The 22,324-nt window shown below is 37.6% G+C and overlaps 1 protein-coding gene across 5 annotated transcripts in view; it reads left to right on the forward strand.

Moving 5' to 3' along the window:
* Cog6 (conserved oligomeric Golgi complex subunit 6) overlaps positions 1-22,324 on the forward strand; it is a 209,964-nt gene that overhangs the window by 186,218 nt on the left and 1,422 nt on the right. For 4 of the 5 annotated variants that reach the window (XM_089248666.1, XM_089248668.1, XM_089248669.1 and 1 more), the window contains 2 exons: positions 3,232-3,396; positions 8,441-8,520. In XM_089248666.1, the coding sequence (XP_089104792.1) occupies positions 3,232-3,396; positions 8,441-8,520 (245 nt within the window). Of the gene's footprint in view, positions 1-3,231; positions 3,397-8,440; positions 8,521-22,324 lie in introns of those variants that run through there. The other variant, XM_089248670.1, reaches the window with a different exon arrangement.

Raw genomic sequence — 22,324 nt, forward strand, 5'->3', positions numbered from 1 at the left:
TGAGAACGAAAACATGCGTGCAGGTCGTCAGGGCTTGTGGAACGTAAAAAGTTTTTGTTACACCATGCTGTGAAGTTGGGATGGGCTTGAATGTGTCCATAGAGCATGTGGATCCTTCAGTTTGTCGAGGTAGGAGGTTACTTTCTCCGGGACATGTTTTTCAATGTAAATCTCTCCAGGCAATCTCAGTGTTTGACCGAAGACTATTTCGGCAGTGGTGGCATCGAGATCTGATCGAAAGCATGTTCGGAGGCCGAAGAGAGCCGAAGGAAGACTGTTGACCCAATCACTTTTCATGTGATGCTTGTTTGAGCTGACAATGATGGCGTTTGATGAGCTTGGTAGCGTTTAGGGTTGTAAGCAGTCATATGGATATGATTTATTCCGAACAAAGTGTTGAATTTACAGAATAGATGCAATTCAAATTGCGAACCCTGGTCTGTCATGATGGTTTTGGGGATCCCATATTGTGAAAACCAGTTGGTATATAATGCTCTGTAACAAGTCTGCGAACATATCTCGGATCGGAAATACTTTGAAGATATTTTTAACCTTGGCGATTCGAGAGTCTGCCCACAATGTCGAAGGTCAGGTGAGTGAATTTCTCCAATGGCACAGAACAAACTCGGAGAGGCGATTGGGGTGTTTGTGCACTTTGTTTCGTTGACAGGCGATACAAGCACAGGCGAAGTTAATGACATCTCATTTTATGTTTGGCCAGACAAAACATTCAGTGAGGAGTTTCACAGATGCTTTGACCCCTGGATGGCATAGAGAATCAAATTTTTCAAACACTTGTTTGTGAAATGCTAGGGGAAGAAATAATCAGAAGACTTTTTGCGAATGATCAACATAGAGGTTCAGTCTGTATTCGGGGAGAAACTTTTGTTTAATTCTTAGGAAATTTTTATTGCTTGTCGAACTAGAGTCAAAAAGTTTGGAAAGTTCTGGATCGGTCTGTTGGGTGTTGGCCAGAAGAGAATAGTCGATTTTGTCAAGATGGAGTGCCTTAGCTTGTAAACGAGACATGGCGTCTGCTGGAGTGTTGAGAATGCCAGGCAGATATCAGATGTCAGTGGTGTGCTCGCTGATGTAACACAATTGTGTTTGGATGATGGGAGACGCTGACTTGAGTTTCTGGTCGAATTCATGGGAAATTGGTTTATGATCAGTCACAATGATAAGGTGATGACCTTGCAATTGATGGCGAAAATATTTTACTGCTGGATAAATAGACAGTTGTTCGCATTCGTAAATACTTTTAGATATCAGTAGAATTGAATGAGGTACTGAAGAAAAGCTAAGGGTTTCAATCAATCAAGTAAATCGATGAGTCCTGCTGGTTGGCGATGAGAGTGGACAGCGGCCAGTCATGTGTAGAGCAGTCCGTCGAGGACAGGGCCATCATTTCAACTTTTTCCTGGGGAGGGGGGGCAAAGCACATGTACTCAATGTATGTATATATATTTACTATTTTTAGTGTATTTTCAAAAGCCGGGGGGGGGGGCGAAATTGCCCCCCAAATGACGGCCGGGTCGAGGATCCGGAGGACGTATTGATGTGATTGTCATGATCCGGAAGGACATCGGAAGAAAATTTGCAGAGGGCAGCATGCGTACCACTGGCATTGGGAAGCAGAAAAAGTTAAGAGTTCAGATGCAAATGTGCAAGTGCAGATGTGTCTGCGAGTGCTTGCTTGATGTCTGTGAAAGCTTTCAGTTGGTCGTCCATGAGTTCTAGTGCATGTGTTGGCTTGTATTTATCTTTAAGGCAACATTGGAGTGGATAGATAATTTGAGAACATAGTGGCATAAACCTTTTGTAGAATGCAATCAGACAAAGGAAGCATTTCAGCTGTTTTTGAGTTTTGGGTAGTGGATAGTCTTGGATGACAGTGACAGTCAGTGAGGGGCTTGAGACCATGAGCGTTGATGGTATAGCCCAAAAAGGTCAGTTCAGGGACAGCCAGGACAAATTTTTTGGCATTGAGCATGAGACCATAGGCATCAAGACATCGGAAAACTTCTTCCAGGTGATGTCTGTGGTCGTCGAGGGATACACTGTACACTAAGATGTGGTCGAGATAGCAAAATGTGTGATGTAGACCACATAGCACCGTGTCCATAAACATCTGGTACGATGATGCGGCACCTTGCATCCCGAAGTTCAAGCAGGCAAATTTGTATTTTCTTAAGGGGCACACAATTGCAGTTTTGTTTTGACGGGGGCAGTATATCAGGATTTTAAAATACACCCAAGTCATATCTAATTTAGAAAAAATTGTGCAACCAGCTATCTGGTTGTTTACGTCCTGAACGTGCGGTAAGAGCTACAGTTGTGGCGTCATGTTGCGATTCAGCATGCGATGGTCACAGGTGAGACGAAAAGAGTTATCTTTCTTTTTCACAACATGGATCGATGACGCATACTGTGAGTTGCTGGGTCGAATGATACCAAGATCGAACCATGTTGCCAACTCGTTTTTAACTAATGTGTACTTGCATTGCACATGGGTGTTTTCCTGAGTGTCAATGTAATGAAGGACGTCATGTCTGGGTGGACTGACGATATGTGATAGCTAAATTAATTTTGAGTGTTTTTGTCATGATTTGTCATTCAAAACTGGATAAGTTTTTATTTTTATTTCAAGTCAGTAATATTCAATTATTTTAAATTTATTAATTTATTTAGTTTTTTTAAATTTATTCAATTACTTTTCAAATCTCAATTATTTTAAAATGTATGGTAATTGTAGAAGAATCCATACAGCGAAAAATCTCTATCACCTGTTCACAAACTAATAAAAGTTCAAATAAATAAGAAAATAATTTATGCTGTCAAATAATAGGACAGGGCTGGACAAATTGCAAAAATACCTAGGCAACCCAAACAATTTTTTAGGTGCAAAAAAATTTTTACCTGAAGAAAAATTACCAAAATAATGTTTTTTTTGGTACACCCTTTTTTTTGGTACAATGTTTTGTTTTTTGTTTACTTACCCTGACCTGGCAAATGTGATTCGCTGGGTTGTGGTAAGTAACTCATAAGTGTGCAAGCTATGTGATTTTTTATAAAAATGTGGTGCCTGGACAGTGTTATTTCTCATGCAGGCTACACACAGTAAATATACTCTTTATTTGAAAAATATTTATTTTCTATGTGTAAAATGAATATATATTCATTTGTTTCCTGTTTATTTCATAATTGAACTGAATTTTTGGTTGTCTACAGATGGATGCTCATCTGGATACACTGGTGAGTGAACAGGCATCAAATATTGTGGGACAATTAGGTTTGGGATCGTTGTATACCACTTTGCAAGACTTTCAACCAAAACATAACCCTCCTCTTTCAAGTTTACCTGGATGTGATCCTCTTGCTGTTCAAAGTGCTGCTGTAAGTTTATATATATATTATTCTACTCATGGTTTTTGTCAATTATTTGCAATTATCGAGACCTATCAACTTTAATGATTCTTGTTTGTGGTTCGTGGAGGTACCGCTAATGCACTGTAGAGCATCAAATATCAGAAATTTATGAAAAAGAAACATGAAAATTTTGTTCACTGGACGCGTTCTTTCTGAAGCAAGGAAAAGGTACGGTGGGAGGAAACTAAGAAGCCCGTTCACATGTGCAAGATTGTTGGTCGCTTTGGTGATAATTACCGGCATGGCAACTTTTTTCCCCTCGTAGGAGAAAAAAGGTGAGAGAGAAGCTCATCAAAAAAGCCCATCTTTCTTGGGGTGGATTGGTGGTCAACACCGACAGTCTCCTATAATCCTTTGTGCCTCGAGAACTACTGTAAGCTCCTTCGTCAGCCATCTTGAATCAACCACCTCCATTAAACCCATGTAACCAGTGACGACTTCCGAAAAGAAGAGGGGGATTACCAGCATAAACTAAACTATGGGAATGGTTTGTAGCGAAAATTCCCATACCCCCCCCCCCTTCTATCTTCGCCCATGAATTCTGAGTATTTAAAGACCTGTATACAGTAGTGCGCGGATCATGCAATGAAAGCATTCGCAACTGGTTGTTCAGTAATTTGTACGGTGTCATGAACGATTCTTGAGCTGTTTTCAATGGACCCACTTGGAATTGGTTTTCAACAAGCACAAAGGAAAGAAAGGAACACAAAGAAAGTTTGTGTACCCATGAGCGGATTAGAACTGCTGCAGGAGGTCATGCGTTGCAAGATCGGCGCGCTAGTGTATATGTGCCTTGACACACTGCAGTGCATTACCATAGGCTAGGCATAAACTTGTATTCGGCCTATGCACTCCCCCTTCCAACATTTTGAACAGCCCTACCAAAAATTTGGATGGATATGTTTATCAGACTTGGCTCAATTTTTTTTCCTACATAGTAGCTAGTTGAAAGAATCTGCTTGAAATTTTGCTTTGTTATTTTTCTCCTTTTTTTGAATCTCAATCCACTATAGTTCTTTGAAAATCTTGTTCTGTGACAAATTGACAATAGTAATCTCGCGGTCTCCCCTGCCACTTTATCCAAAATGAGTGCTGCCAATTGTTGCTGCCTGAAGGCACCTCTGGAGACGATATCTTGCTGGTGGGGGGTCCTTTCATGCTTGAATGATGGAAAAACTCAACAGCATCTCTTCCTCTCTTATTGTTGAGTGTGACAACAGAAAAGGAGGAAAAAGTAAAACAATGAATATAAGCTGATAAACGAGTTCAGGGCCAAACCATTTTTGAAATTCAAAAGAAAAATAACTATGGATACCTGCATTTTGTATATTTACAGTAAAACCAATCTTAACGGACACCCCTCAGATGCGGTCAACTCTCTTTTAAGGCCAAATTATAATTTCCCTTGTATAGTAAAAGTATCCCCAGTAGTACGTTGATATAGAACGACGTAGAGATTTTGATGTTGTTCTACGTAAAAATGGCATACATTAGTCTGTATAATTTGCCGTAATGAATCTGATGTCGAACCAGTGCCGGTCTTACACCAAGTGGCGCCCGCTCCATTCGCGAATTCTGTCGGAGAACGCAATTTTTTGCTACTCATTACTGTCCCGTGTTTTAAGGGACAAATTCTACCATATTATCAGACTCTTGGTGTGGTGATCGTCCCCATCACCCCCCATCTCTTGATTGGATATTAAGGGATGAAGAAGTCGGAAAAGCTTTTTTCCTAACATGGGATTACTGCTATTCAACTTGTAAACAAGAATAAAAATCCAACTTGTTTTATTTAGTTAACAGATTTTTAAATCTTTTTAATTTTTAAAAATTAACAGATTTTTAAATCTTTTTAATTTTTAAAAATTAACAGATTTTTAAATCTGTTAATTAAAAAACAAAAAAGCAAAACGTCACACATTTATGCAGGATACTCATCATAAAGGATCTATCTTCTTCATGCTTATTTTAATTGAATTACAGTCAAACCTCTTTAATGAGTCACTCTTGGGAGAGCAAAAATATGACTGAAGTGTTGCTACAGAATTGCTTCAGCACCAATTATTTGGTGAAGGAATACAGAATCATTCAATCCACAATGATCATGGGTGTTTCGATCATACGCAACACAAGAGCATCTAAAAAATTCTAAACATGGTGTCCAACTCATAACCAGAGAGTAAATTTTGTAATATAGTCTTTTTTACCCCTTCTATATTTGCATTACTTGCCTGGGAGTCTTCATTTAGTTGAAGAAAAACTGTTACTTACTCTGGGTTCGACAAATCTCAAGTGCCAAGTCCATGTGATGACTAAAATCTGTATTGGCACTTGAAGTTTTCTTTGTGGTAGCTAAATTAGAATCTATTTTCTGTATTTTAACAGTTGTCTTTTAACATAGAAAAATGATGGAGTCCCGAAAAAAATAAAAAAAATATTTAGGACTGTTTTTCTTGAGCTTAAGATCATCCTTGGCTCCTAAGAAATTTGGCTGGCGCTTAAAAATTTTTTTGATTTGTCAAGCCTTGACCTACATCTTTTTTTTTTATACTTGCATTTCATATATGTTTATCATAAAGTCCATAGTGTACTTTTCAGTTACATTACCAGTTTATCATTTCAATTATATTTTCCTAAATAATTATTTGTTTCTTGTTCAGTGAAAAATTATCCTTCAATTAATCACAATAGAAATAGAAATAAGTGGCATGAATATAGTTTTCTTTCAATGTAATCTAAGTTGTGCGATGGTAAAGGAAAATATATCAATGGGAATATATGGAGCATACAATAAAAAGATTGAATTTGTGCTCATGCAACAGTTCATATTTTCAGTGATTACAATCTGGACAATGAATATAAAACCATTTTCATGAAATGGGGGAAATTTCATAAAATACATATTGACGTGTAGTATTGTTATGTGCCATTAGTTGTGAAAATTCACATGTTCTGATATTGTGGTAATGGACATCAGAAATAAGTGTCCACTAGTGAATGAGAGAAACCTCATTTTCACGTTTTTCTTGCAATCATAATAATGTGTTATGTGCTTGTACATCTGTATAATGAGATTTGTTGTTGACAGTTGTCGAAAACTTTACAGCCTTTCTAAATCATTTGCACACATTGGACACCTTAATGCTTATTTTCTGAAATAATTGTATATTTATATTTTTTGCATTACACTTACCATGATACACCAAAATGTCACTATTAAGAAAAACCAAATAGCATTGAGCATGCTTTTTTTTACCACAAAGTTAAAAATTAACAAATCAACGATTATAATGCCAGTTAACTTTTTTTTTTTGTCAGCTTTCTTATATCAGCTTCTAATTCCCCTCACGCGCAAGTTTTTTGCTTCGAAACTCATAGTGTGTATGAAAAATTTAAAAGCATTTCCCATGCAAGAGTTTCCATGCATACAAGGTAAACATATGATGCATTTTAAAACATTATCATTAAACTAATTCTAAATTAATTTGCAGGGTAATCCATGCCATTTTATAAGAAATTTGGACTGGTGGGGCACTAGGAAAAAAGGGCACTCGAAGCGGAATAAGTTCCAGTGTGATCGTACAAATGATGTAGCATTCAAAAATTTCAAATTTTAATAAAAATATAAGTTATTAATTACTAAAATATTGACTAATAAAGTTATTAATTATTAAACTCATTAATTAATTACAACTGTAAATTTTGCTAATGATTCAATTTTTTTAATTAATACTCTCTTAATATTATTAATTAATCAAAATTATTACATTTATTTCATACTGATATCTAAAGGAACAAAAAACTATTTTCATGATTCACCATCGGTAGCAAGTAGAACAGAACAAAAACTAGATTCAGTCACCACGGCTATATAAGCTCCATGCCACAAGGAGTGTGAAAGTTGAGTTATAAGTCCCATCGACTTCAATATTAATGATATGATATACTAGAGAAGAAAATGGAGCAAACATAGCATAACATGTGCAAAACAGAGATGTAAAACTTTAAAAAAAATCATAGCAAGAAATCTAGCAGAAGTTTACAGGGCGTGCTGCAATCAAAAATTATGCACAATGGGGATAATGACGCATTGTGCGGGCATTGATTCAAAACAATATTAAAAAAACATGCGAGGTAGAATATTATTGCATCTACAAAATGAAGCAAGGTGAAATTGTATATACAGAACAGGAGAATCTAACCATTTGCAAAAATATATACATGAAGGTACGCAAAAAATACATTAAACAGGTAAAAAGCAAGAGGGTACGTGGCCTGATCAGAGGGAAACCGTACAAGTAAACTATCTGAATAAGCATCAAAAGCGAGTTTAAGAGATTTACATTATCAAGGGAGGCTTATATATATGTTTACATAATCGCCTAGAATTGGTGTGTTAAATAAGTTATGACAAACTGCAGTATCAGTAGTGACTTGTGGTTATGTTGCAGAGTTGTGAAACTACTTTTTTTCAACGAATGAAAAAAAAATCAATAAAATGGGAGTAAACAAATTTTCAAGCTGTTGATATACGCTAAAGAGCCAAAAAAACTGGTGCACCTGCCTAATATCGTGTAAGGCCCCCGCGAGCACGCAGAAGTGCCGCAACACGACGTGGCATGGACTCGACTAATGTCTGAAGTAGTGCTGGAGGTAATTGACACCATGAATCCTGCAGGGCTGTCCATAAATCCGTAGGAGTAAGAGGGTAGGAGATCTCTTCTGAACAGCATGTTGCAAGGCATCCCAGATATGTTCAATAATGTTCATGTCTGGGGATTTTGGTGGCCAGCAAAAGTGTCCAAAGTCAGAAGAGTGTTCCTGGAGCCACTTTGTAGCAATTCTGGACGACAATATCAAGCCTGAGGTTGTATAACTAATTTATAAACAGTGTAAAACCAATTATCTTAAATGCATGTCATTGGCAGTACTACTTCTAGAATTATCTGTAATTGAAAGTATATAATTAACTTTATTGCAAGGTTTATATACTTTATTCCTTTTTTTGCAGAAAAAAATTGATGTTTTTTTAACATCACCAGACTCCATGGCCATTCCCCAAAGCTGTCTTCTTTTGAGTGCATCATTGAGGTCAGGCACATTGAATATTTATTATGTTATGTGTTTTATTATATTATCTGTGTTTGTCTTTCATATTTTGATTCTGAAGAAAAAGAAAACACAATAACCAAAGCTTAGTTTTCTGAGTGTGAAGTGTGGGAATCAAAAGGGGGGGGGGGGAATTAAAATTCATGATAATCAGTAGGTATAATAATATTTGCGGTAATATATATCTGTCGTCTGCATTACATTCACCCAAGAAATTTTGGTAGAAAATTTTTTTTTTGTCATAGTCAAATGAACATGATTGCCAAATTCCATTTTAATTCTTTGAGAAACATGTCTCACACATTGACAACATGTCAATTTATGCAGTCAGTCTCATGTCATGTGAAACATTGATGATTGGGAGACGTTCTACTACCTGTGGCAAAAAGTGTTCAATAATATACAAGCACACTACCAATGGCACATTTAAAACGCAGAAAACAAAAATAAAAAAATATTCTTTTTCTTCCAATGAAAATTTTTGGTGAAATCAGTCATTCCAAGTACCCAATAAACGAAAAAAAAGTTATGAAACTATTTCAATAGCCCAGTCACAATAGGTACCAAAAAAATTGATTTCTTTGCAAAAGGTCAATTATCTCTAATGTTTGGATATGTTGTAGGGACCAAGGCCACTAAGAAAAAACCAAGCTCGCAGAAACGAAAGCCTTGTGCATGCTGAGTTATATAGAAAAACTCTGAACTTTGAAAATTTTGGACTTTTTCGGTTTTATCTTTATATTTCGGTTCCAATGCATTAGAGAGCAAAAGTGTAAATTATAATACGGTAGAGGACAAAATTTGCTACAACTTTTGTCTCCATAAATAACGTATTTATGGTTTTTTTCTACGTGCTATACAGGAGTGGAAAATTGCTACAAACTGCTACAATTTCCGACGTCTGCTACATTCTGCTACAATTTTGACAATTTTCCCCTCATTTGCTACATACTGCTACAAAAATGCAGAAGTTCTCCAATTCTGCGCGATCTTGCACCACAAACGAAAGTTTCCTGAGGGAAAATTTGAAGTTGCATCATAATAGAAGCTGACTTTTCGATAACACCATTTATCCTCCTAGCAATTTTATTTCTTGGGGGCCATAAATGGAATTAGCTTGAGGCCCCCCTCCCTCCCAGGATTTGGTGCCTAAGCTTCCGACAATGTATAATTGTATATTATCACAAAAAATGAGTAACTTTGCCTGGTTTTAATTTACACAAAAATTGCCACGTTTTTAAGACAAATAAATCACACTGGTCGAATGGTCGACGCGTTTCGGCTCTTCAATGGAGAGCCGTCATCAGGACCTCGTGGTCAGAACTCACACGAATGAAGAGTGATGTTTACGTCTGGTCGTCCGAAGAGTTCGCCTTTGTATTTGCTGCGTCCGAACCACCTATTTCGTCAGCTTGGACAGGCTTTATTAACCTCAGTCGTGAAAAAACTTTCAACACTTTACAACAGATGGCTCCCCAATTCGCATCCAAAGACCACTCGGACGCAGCAAATACAAAGGCGAACTCTTCGGACGACCAGACGTAAACATCACTCTTCATTCGTGTGAGTTCTGACCACGAGGTCCTGATGACGGCTCTCCATTGAAGAGCCGAAACGCGTCGACCATTCGACCAGTGTGATTTATTTGTCTTAAAAACGTGGCAATTTTTGTGTAAATATAATTGTATATAATGATTGTAAAAAATAATAATAGCTTCTGTGAAGATATAAACTATGGCACACTGGTCTTTGTCCTTCAGAGGGCAGCTGGTGTCTTATTCAATTATAAGAGGACTCATCCTAGCAGATGATGATAAAGTCACTGCTGCTGCTTCATTGAGAAAACTAAAACAAAAGTGCTAGAACTAAACTGCTCCCCCCCTATCAAATAATGCAAGTCTCAATTATGATCTTGCTGAAGACAGAGAATGTGCTCCATAAAGTAATCTACTCCAGGGATAGCAAATTTTTCTTATGATTACACAATTTCCTTTGAGCTAAATACTGGGCTCCCACTCGTCCTACTTTTCCTACTTTTCGGAATTTTGAATAATTCATTATTAAAAATTATGGTCCAAATAGGTGAAACAACATTTTGCATTTCAAAGCAGTTGGATACATAGGCCTATTCTAGGTTTGGTGATTCTGATGCTACCCAATAGCATTCAGTTATCTTCTGTAATTTTAAGGCATGAAGAGGCATAAACAATATTTACAATGAAACAGTTATTTTCCGGATATTATGCTGAGGTGAGCTCGGAAAGAAAAGTCATCACGTCTCCGCCGGGACTCGAACCCAGTCCCTCTTGCATACCGGCAAGCATGCTACCATCTACACCACTGGAGACACATGAATCTGCCTTCCTAATTTCACGCACTGTGTCGTGAGGCGTTGAAGTAGAGGCATTAGTAGCCTCTCTTAATTTCAGGAAATGGCCCCCGGGTGGGACGGTTTAGAGAGATATAGATGGCTTTTTTCTCAGCCAGAGATATCAAGGAAACAGTAATTTTCCGGATATTATGCTGAGGTGAGCTCGGAAAGAAAAGTCATCACGTCTCCGCCGGGACTCGAACCCAGGCCCTCTTGCATACCGGGCAAGCATGCTATATCTCTTTAAACCGTCCCACCCGGGGGCCATTTCCTGAAGTTAAGAGAGGCTACTAATGCCTCTACTTCAGCGCCTCACGACACAGTGCGTGAAATTAGGAAGGCAGATTCATGTGTCTCCAGTGGTGTAGATGGTAGCATGCTTGCCCGGTATGCAAGAGGGCCTGGGTTTGAGTCCCGGCGGAGACGTGGTGACTTTTCTTTCCGAGCTCACCTCAGCATAATATCCGGAAAATAACTGTTTCCTTGATATCTCTGGCTGAGAAAAAAAGCCATCTAAATCTCTCTAAATATTTACAATGCTCAGCAAAGAGCTAGAAATGGAAGTGCTTCATTTGTCAAAAATGATTACACTGGCATTGAACAGTAAAATGTGAACAAATCCCTTGAAAAAATGATGGACAATGCAGTAAAACCATCTGGTTCACCTTGCCTTATTTACATCGGATCTTGTAATCTAAGGTTGACTAACTGTCAACTTTCGAAGAGAGTTGACAAGCTCTCACTTTGGAAGACTAGGAAAAAGAATGTAATATGTATGAGGAGAGACAGCAAAGAATTATCTGTGGTTGCTAGTGCACTGTTTTGGCCAAAAATTGGTTTTGTAACCAAGCCATTTGTCATTTTGCTTTGGCTTGAGTCAATCTTATAGGAAACTGAAATAGTGCTTTGAAAAAAAAAGTTAATTCAAAATTAAAAAATTTTTGTTGCAAGCAAAATTTTTTTAGGGATTTTTTTTCTGGTATGCTATGATTATGTTGTCTAAGGGGGTTACCCTCCCCCATCCTACTTTTCAGTCCTGCGTTTTCATACTTTTTCTCATTTTTTTGAGTGGGAGCCCTGTAAATATTTTATATCATTTTAGAATTCAAAGCAAAATGTCAAAAAAAACATTTGAAATTTATAGTGTTGAAAAATAAACTGGATCTGACTGTCATAAAAAGTGTTATGAAAAAGTGAAAAATCTGTCGTCATTGGACCCATCAGGCATCAATCTTTTGAATCTTGTGGAGTGGAGCAAGTTCCGAACATTTATCTCTACTGTGTGTAAGCATCATAGAGCTTTTTTCTCAAAGTAGTATGAAATATACCCGAAAGCATGCTTTAATCCTTTTAAATGTCATAAGAAAAAATAACAAGGTTTAAGGATAGTAAACTTGTATTTTTCACGTATAAATGAAATAGATAATTGTACAAAATCAATTCCAGGGCAAAAAATATGCCATGCCTGTAGGGATAAAGTAAATGTAAATGTCAATAAATTAAGTGAAGAAACTGAATACTGTGAAAAGATGAACAGTGATAGTAATGTAGAGGATAAGTAACTTGGAAATGTGTCAATTACTAAACAAGAAGCACTTGAAGAAATAAATTCATCTCTACAGAACATAGAAGAGTCACCAGTTAAACTTCGTAGGGTAGCTCCACAGTGCAAGTCAAACAATGCCAAAAGAAAAGTTGAATCTGCCTGTAACACTTTAAAATCAAAGGTTTGTAAAGTTTTTGAAGAAGAATTACCAGAAAATGAATCTGAAAGCACACTTAATGAAGATATTAAACAGAAAGCAAATGATATGATTATTTTTATAAAGTTAATTAGAAATAAGACTCAATATAACCATCACAACAAGAGAAAAACTGCAAATTTTAACTCTGGCCCCTGCTTCATAAAACAAGGAAAAAAAATCTGTGAAGAGTTCAATGTCACTGAATATGAAAGCAGGAGAGCTCTTGTAAATGAAAAAGCAAAGGTGAGCCATTTTGTTTTTATTATAAAAAGAATCAAATATTAAATTTCAACGATTTTTTTGCAATCTAATTTTTCAATGCAAAGGTTTAAATTTTCTTTCCTAGTCATAATCTACATTTTTTGTGAGCATTTTAGTGGAAATTTCATTTGAATGTATTGAAAATCTGAAAGTTGTTATTATTTTCATAAATAATATTGCTTGAATGGGGTTAGTCTGAGAGATGTCATTCGTGGGGTTAGAAAACATTTTTTTTCTCAAAAAGTTTTTGAAATATGTACATGAAATTTAACATGGTCAACAAAGATAGTAGAAGTAATAAACAAAAAAATAATAATTGGAATCTAGAATGATGGGTTGCATTTCAGTATCTAGTTCAATGATTTGAAATTGGAGCGATCCTGTCTTAATTCAATAGATTTTGTGTTGCGAGCCAGAATAAATATATTAATGATGAAAAAACCATTATTTTTTGTCTCCAGAATTTTACTTCATATATTTAGGAGAAGTTTAAAATAAAAGTTGTTTTGGTAACTGCTGTGCCTCTGGTCTAAAAATGTTAAAAAAATTGGGTTTTTTCTAACGAAAAATTCCACAAAAACAAAGTTTACATAATTTTTTTCATGTAAATTTCAAATGTAAGTGTATGAATTATTTTTATTCATATTCTGTATGTTTTTGTGAACACTTTAGTGAAAATTTCACTTGAATATATTGAAAATTGAAAAGTTACGATTTATTTTCTCAAACAATGCCACTTAGAAATTGAGCCTCGGAAAAGTCACCTGCATCATTTTTTTAAAAATTTCAACATTTTTGTTCTCAAAAAGTTTTAGAGATATGCAAATAATATTTCACACTGTTAATAAGGGTGGTAAAAGCAACAAATAAAAAAAAAATCATTAAAATCTGAGACTATGGGTGTCATTTTTGCATTTTGCCGGGTGATTTGAAATGGAATGACCCAGTAACCACTTTCGCAGAAATGCCTACAGGAGGTACGAAACTAGTAGACATCCAACCATCAATGATTAGCATTGTAGCATTTTGATAAAGCTTTTCTCCCCATTTTTGCTTTTTTGCGAAAGGAATTTTTCATCTATCTTAAAACCCTGGTGCATTTAAGTAGAGCAGTTATACTGACAGCTAGGGGCTTCCACATGTAGAAATGTGGTTTGCCTAGGTCGTTATTTTCTATGGCATAGCTGCCAAGTCTTTCGTACTCCCGAAAACTTCTTATATCTCCTGAATTTCGCCGTGATTGTAAAAAAATTCCTACATTTAGGGAAAGGAATTATTCCCCAAGAATTCACCCGGGGGGGGGGGGAAACATGCTTGATAAGCACGGTGTAAATTGTTGTCATCTCGTCAAATCTAAAAAAAAAATTCATTTTTCGGGAGAAAACAGAAAATCCAGCAGATGTTTGTATATGCCATGAGTAATATGGTGAGAGATCAGGGGGCGGATCTGGAGCTCTCTGTTGGGAGGGGTGTTTTTCCTCTCCTTATAGTGTTGTGGATGGATGATTCAAACCCCACTGTCACCATAGTGGTGGTCAGCTGAAGTTGGTTTTCTGTCGTTCCCAACTTCAAGGCATGAATGCAAGCCGATCTCCTCGTTAAAAAGTCTCGCCACAGAGAGCAACAGACCTACAAACAGCGCAAATTCAATCATTACACATCACTCACTTCACTTTTTAAATATACACTGCTCAAAACAATTAGGGGGAGCACATGGTTTTAACAAAATTACGCAAAGATGTATACCGATAAGTAACATAAAATGAATCATCCATAATTTAAAGCCCAGCAGGAAACGGAAGAAGAAAACTTCATATGCAAATCAAAGTTCATGACGACAAAAACCAGAAAAAGCAGATAAGGGCAGAAATCGGGATGTTGCAGAAACGTCTGTTTTACTGCCGTAACTGAAATTCGATTGCGCAGTATTTTTTTTTCAGACAAGGTGACTTGAAGATGTCTCAACAACGTGATTTACCGGATTCCATGGCATGGCGTGTTATAGGCAGACTGGAATCCGGGTTAACACAACGTAGTGTCGCGGACGCTGTTGGAGTCGCCAGAAATGTTGTTGCAAAGCTGTGGAATCGATTCCAAGAAACAGGAAATGTTAGACGTCGACCAGGGCAAGGTCGGCCACTCGCCACTACAGCAACTGATGACCGGTATGTACGATTAACAGCCCGTCGAAGGATTGGCCCCCGGTGCCAATCCTTAGGCTCAGATCCCACTATGTTGCGGCAGACACAACAGCACTCGAGGGGGAATCGAAAATATATAGGTTTATATTGTACGCGCACCAAAACGTCACCTCTGCCGCTGGCAGCGAAAGCGGCGAGCTTTTTGTCGCGAAAGTTTACATTTTGTTCACGGGGAAAGCTTTTGTAACCTATTGAAAGGTCTATTGTGTGTTCCCCCAACTCATTGTGTACGACAAGACGAACCAAGGTTGCAAGAAAAAGAAGGGCGGGAAGGGAAAATAAAGGCACTGAGCTTGGCACTTTATTACTGTATTTTCAAACTAGATGGGAATTTTTTTTTGTTCGGGGGGGGGGGGGACCAAAGTGATAGAACACTAGATTTGCCATCTTTTTCCGGTCAGTTTCTCACATTTCGGGGGGACCAGACCCTCAAGTCTCCCCCCTCCCGCTACGACCTTGGCCTCTAGACATGGCCCCTGCATCCTGAACCAGGGGCCAGGCCAGATTTTTTACAGGCTCTAACAAATGAATTTGTAGTGTGGAAAGTCTTAAGCGTGTCATGGGAACTCTGGCCAAGTGATTTTTCTGAGGCTCTACAGCAAATTCTTGAAAATTTCAGCCGGTTCCCATTTTTGTGAGGCCCCCAAGCCGTGCCCGCGTAGGGCCATGCATTAAGACCGCAGTGGTGAAAAAGACAAAAGGTAAGAATTGTCCTGTTAGCTTCCTTTGGGGGGGGGGGGGAGGAAGGTGACTTAACTCCAAATTTACGAGTGCGTTTTCCTTCATGCATACACGTAGAGTCAAACCTAATTATGACAGCCTTCATGAAATTACGTTATTGTTTCGCTCGTTGAAACTGAGATAAAAGCAGGGTCGTCATAATACATGAGCCAGGTCCCAAATAAGGGAGTCTCGTGTTCAAGGAAGTGAAAAACAACTATAATCGGAGCCGCAACTAGAGAGGAGCGGGCAGGTCTGATGTCCGAGGCGCTGCACTAGAGGGGGAGCAAATTTCACTCTTTAATCTCTCCTTCAACGTTATGAGGGGGTGCCAAAATGCATACTTGCCCCGGGAATCAGCCCTGTCACTGTCTTCAATATAATCCCTAACATATCTCACGGCACTGCCGTACTCGGAGGGAGAGCAGAGTCGTCCTAAGAGCATCTTGGGCCCGGGCAAATTGATTTTTTTAAGACCTCCCTACCTAACTAGAAATGGTTACACAGTGAGGCAACTAGATGATTGGTCAGTCGGGGCAAGCACACATTTTAGTGCCCGTTTTTAATATTGAAGGAGAAGTTAAAGGTTGAAATTTTCACCCCTTCTGGTTCAGTGGCCAGGGCACCAGACATGACTGCTCTCCCCTAGTTGCAGGACCATGATTGCTTACCAATTTGCATGCTTAATCTCGAACGATATCTCATTATCATGAGGGCCACCTCTGCGTGAGACCCTCAGGCCAGGGCCATGCATTAGCCTGACGGGCTTGCGGTCTCAGGGGGGAGCACTGTGGGGATCCAGTGTATTATTGCTATAAAGCATGTTTCGGTCCAGAGAGCCGAATAACCTGTATAATAGAGTTAGAGAAGAATAGAGTTCATACGAAGCCATGTGGCTGACATGACCAGCGCAGCTCGGTCGTATGTTCTCGATGTATCATTACCTTTTTTTGTCTTTGTCGTAGTAATTTTTCAAATAAATATTTTATGTTCGCGGAGAGATTTCAATATATTTGTCAACATCATCGACCCTCTTTTCTGCACTTTGTCATGGCCAGTTGTACCAAAACGCTCCTCCTCTTATTTTGGAAGACAGCTACATAGATGAAGATGAGGCTCTGGATATTCTTTAGGAAATTGAGGGGCTTGCCATCAATCCTCTACTGACTTCTATTACAGTAAGCATAATGAATGACGACGAGGATCATTCATTACCAGGACTTTCAAAGCGAGCTAAATTATAGAATGGCAATGAATAAAAATTTTTGTGAAGTGAAATTGTCGTGAAAAATTTTACTTTTTTTAACAGTCGGTTTTTACATCATTATGCAACGACATGTTCATTGGTCGCGAAACGTGTTCGGAAAACAGGAATTCACCAAATTTTTGCAAGTTTTGTTGTGCAGCTTTTCGTCCGTTTTGTCAGAACAAACCACCCAGAATTCATCACCAGGAGGTGGTTTGCACGCCGAGTTCCACCCACACGCAACCCAATCGAACATCCAAACTAGGCGTGTGCATGTGTTATTCACTTTGTATTTGAAAAATAGTTACAACAAAAAAATTCGGTGGTTTACAGTTTCTTCTACTTTTTCTTTTCCAAGTGCACACGTTTGAAGTCTGACTTTTGAAAGGAATCAAGCATGACTGATTTTGATAATAGCGTAGATCTGTGACGTAGCTATCTCTATCTCCATGTCACATCCTTTAGTTGAGGCCTCTGTAACAATTTAAGCATATCCCTCGACTGTCCGAGCCTGACTGGAGCACATGTGAACTGCAAGTGGAAAGACCACTACAGCGGATCTTGTATCTACTCCATTTCTCAACGAAATTCCTCTCCGTCATATTTTTCCTCATATATATGGTGCATTGAATTAATGAACGTCAGGACTCTGCCACCAGAATTTTCCTGCTGCCGTGATCTCTTCCAGCCCAGCTTCGTTATGGAGTCTGGAACAAAGTATGTGTACCTGACAATCTGAGCTGCATGTAGTATGGTGTGGGAATGTTTAGTGCTATCATCTAAATTTGAAATTTTGAATGAAGGGAAATGATTGAATATTTGTACCGTTGTAGGCCTGTTGCTCTCTACGGCAAGATTTTTTAACGGGGGAATCGGCTCGCATTCGCTCCTCGAAGTCGGGAACCACAGATATAAATGGTGGATCCACACACACAGTGCCAGAATTTTTTTCTGGGTCCACTGGATAACATCTTACTGGATGTGGAAGCTCTCTGTGTTGGAGTATGAATCTGTAGATTGTTGGTTTCTAGAAGTAGACAGAAAGATGCTAAGAAAAGACCAGCAGTACTGTATTTATTAGACATATCCAAAACAATAAAACCAAGACATTTTCCAGAGGATTTGTCAATTCGGTTTAAGTAAGTAAATTTTTTTCGAACTGACTAATTTTTTTTAGTTTCTCTTTAATTAGTACTAAAATGACTTACCAAATAATTTACATGATAACTATTTGTTATCGACATCACATTTATGCTTTTATTTTAATTTATTATAATTTTCCTCTTATATTCTACTTTTCACAATGTCGGATATAAAGGGTTAAAGCAAGACAATCCGTCTCTAAAGGAAAAACCATTAGATACTTCGTGCTACGTAAGAAAAACTTTAAAGCTACCAAATACACTGGAATTATTAATTGGAATACATGCTTGTTGTATCCTTCCCCCAATGCTACAGGAAGTATATGATGATGATATATCATTCATCAATTCCGACATCAGAGGCATCGAAAGGCTTTATCGACGGACTCAGACAGTCGAGAGATGTATCAAACTTGTTACCGAGGCCTGAGCTAAAGCATATAGACATGAGAAGCTTAAGTGGTGCATCGGATCTACGCTATTATCAAGATCAGTTTTATGAATGATTTCTCCCAAAAGTCATATTTTGAATGTGTTAATTTTGATGACTAGCTTTAATATATAATATAAATTATACGCACACGTCTATTTTGGATGGTTGATTGGGTTGCGTGTGGGTGAAACTGGACATGTAACCACCTCCTTGTGATGAATTGATTTCTTTCAAAAGTCAGACTTCAAACGTGTGCACTTGGAAAAAAAAAGAAGAAACTGTAAATCACCGAATTTTTTTGTAGTAACTATTTTTTAAATACAATGTGAATAACACACGCACACGCCTAGTTTGGGTGTTCGATTGGGTTGCTTGTGGGTGGAACTCGACGTGCAAACCACCTCCTGGTGATGAATTCTAGGTGGTTTGTTCTGACAAAACGGACGAAAAGCTGCACAACGAAACTTGCAAAAATTTGGTGAATTCCTGTTTTTCGAACACGTTTTGCGACCAATGAATATTGAAATATTAATGTTTTAATTTATTTTACTTTATTGGACCATAAAATGAGCATAACAAACAATAGCGTGCAGATCATAGAATTTTATCTAATATTAAAAAAATTCAGAAAAATGTTCAATTTCGTCAATTTCCATAAACTTCAAGTCTGATGCGCAACCGGAAGATATCAACCGATTTTAAACATTTTTACGTCGTTTTTCTTCTTATTAAAGGAGGCAACTTTTCCGCACTATAGAGATTTCAAAACAAAAATTTCATTTTTTTGAACCCACCTTAATGTACGTTTCATAATTTTGCAAAAATTGTAGCACTTTGCTACAGTAGTAATTGCTCTGTAGTTTGATAAGTACAGCCCATAGAAAAAAAATCACAAGTACAAAAGTTGTAGCAAATTTTGTCATCTACAATATTGTAATTTACACTTTGTAATGTACCGGCCGTCGTTACATCTCGGATTGTATTTTTATCTTTCCTAACGTAAAATTAGCTCTTGCGAATGACAATAATGAAGCAAACAATAATTTTTTCCACCAATATTTATTTATTAAGGGACCTAAACAAGAGTTAAATTGAAATGAAGGAAATCGTGAAGGATCCCAGGTCCCTGATGCATAGGAACAGAGATATTGACCAAAACCTGAAAAAGTCTGAAAACTTCTACGTTTTTTCAGTATAACTCAGCCTGCACAGGGCTTTTGTTTCTGCAAACTTAATTCAATCTGCAACTTTTTAGTGGCTTTGGCTCCTACAACATACCTAAATACCCAATCGTTTGCAAGGAACCATGTATAATTTGACTGGGCTACAATGTAACCTTAAAAATCCATTTCTGAACTGGCAACACCTGGAAAAAACATGTTCGATTAACACTTGGGTGGTAAATAAATGTTAAATCACTGTTTTAAAAAATATTTTGGCTCTAAATATGTAAATGAAATAATGTTAGCGCAGTTACTGGTCAACCAGACCATGTATAAAAAATGAATGGAATGAGGATCAGTCAACATCATTATAACTTTTCTGGAGTGCTAAGAGATGGACCCCAAATATATATTTTTATTATGATCTCAAAAAGATACTTTACATGCTGGAAAACAGAGTTCCTTAGAAGGTAGTTTCAAGATTGTTTCACTGTGCTCAAAGTACAGTGAGCTTCCTTTGGAAAAAAAATGTCAAATACTTAGCAGGGTTTTTGCTGCAATAGTAAGACGTTCTGTTGTCTTGTAATGTCAAGTTATTTGAATCCCTAAGCCATTCATGGACTCTGATGAAAACCTTGTTCCATTTATTTTGTATACATTGTCTGGTTGCTCTGCAGCTGCAACATTATTTCATTTACATTATTTTGAACCAAAATGTTTTTTAAAACAGTTACCAAATACGTTTTTCTTGGGTGTTGCCAATTTATGACGTAGTTTTCAAGGTCACCGAATAAGTTCATTATGGTTTTCATTTACTCCATATTTAGAATGATTGATTTCACTGAAAATTTTTCTAAAATAAAAATAAAAAACTTTTTATTTTTTATTTTAATTGTACCATGATAGTATATGATCAAACATTTTTTGCCACAGGTAGTAGCATCACCAAATAAAATTGGATTTTTTTTTTCTCGGCCCACAATGCATTGAATCAAGAGACTTTCTGGATATTGTGTCAAGTTAAACTTGGGAAGAAGAGTTGTCTCCACTGGGAATCAAACCTAGGACCTAGTGTCCAGTTTGCAAGGTACAATTCTCAGCGATGACAATATACTTTTCTTCATAAGTTCATCTCAACATAATATCCAGAAAGTCTCTTGATTTGAAGTTTCACCAAATATTTATGAACTGCATTTCAGGAATGTTTAGAATCTTTGCACAGTTTTAAGTAGTTAACTTCAAATCATCTGTCAGATTCTTAGATTTCAGTTCTTATTTTTAGACTGAAATTTCATTCTTTTAAATTGAGCAAAATCAATCAAATTGTTGTTTCACTTAAAAAATCATGTCTAATGAACTTCACAAAAACTTATATGAAATTGAGCATAGCATTATTTTATCCTGTAAATATGCTAATACTCATAAATGTACCTTCCTGCATGTGCAAGGAAAAACTTCCTCCCCCTTCCCCCTCATCACAAATCATCAGGAAGTACAGTAAAACCTCGATAAGTCGTCACCTCATGTTGTCAAAAAAGTATGACGTCTTAGGGGAGTGCCGTCAGTTTTAATGTACAATCTTGTGAAAATTGCATACATTTAAAGTAACAGGGCATTTATTAAAGTATGAATCAAAATAACAATATTAATAAAATTTATAAATAGAGCAAAAGAAAAGTAATAGCAATTTTTCACCTTTTCTGATCTCTTATTACAAATACAAATACAAATACAACGCCACAACAGGCAAATTGCCCAACGAGGTGGCTGACTTAAGAACATCATGGATCCCCGAGCCCCTACCTACTACTGCTACACCACACATGCATCCCTCCCCCCGCGGAACCCCCCAACGAATCGGTAAATGCGGGAATGTGCGTGTACGTGTAGTGCAACCTGACGTATAGTTTGTTTCTGTGTAATGCTTGTTATGTGTAGTGCTGTCATCTGCCCCCAGTTTTACTAACTATGAGTGAAGTGTTATGGTTGAATGATTTACCGTTGTAGGACTGTTGCTCTCTGTGGCGAGACTTTTTAACGGGGAGATCGGCTCGCATTTGCGCCTTGAAGTTGGGAACCACAGAAAACCAACTTCAGCCGACCACCACTGTGGGGTTCGAACCCGGATCCTCGCATCACGAGTCCGGCACTATAACCACTCGACCACCACAGCGGCAACTTATTGTGGTAAAATGTACTGGTACACTTTGATTTATACTACTAATTTTTTTAAATTTAGACTAACAGAGCAACTGTTCGAATAGGTAGCCTTTCTTCATAACAGAACTTTCTATTGCACATCAATTTTATCAAGGCAATAAAATGACAAGTACACTGAAGAGCCAAAAAAACTGGTTCACCTGCCTAATATCGTGTAGGGCCCCCGCGAGCACGCAGAGGTGCCGCAACACAACGTGGCATGGACACGACTAATGTCTGAAGTAGTGCTGGAGGTAATTGACACCATGAATCCTGCAGGGCTGTCCATAAATCCGTAGGAGTAA

Source organism: Pholcus phalangioides, unplaced genomic scaffold, assembly GCF_987345545.1.
Source record: "Pholcus phalangioides strain wild (caught in Gottingen) unplaced genomic scaffold, Ppha-v1.0 ptg000020l_1, whole genome shotgun sequence".
In the NCBI taxonomy this organism is placed as follows: Eukaryota; Metazoa; Arthropoda; class Arachnida; order Araneae; family Pholcidae; genus Pholcus; species Pholcus phalangioides.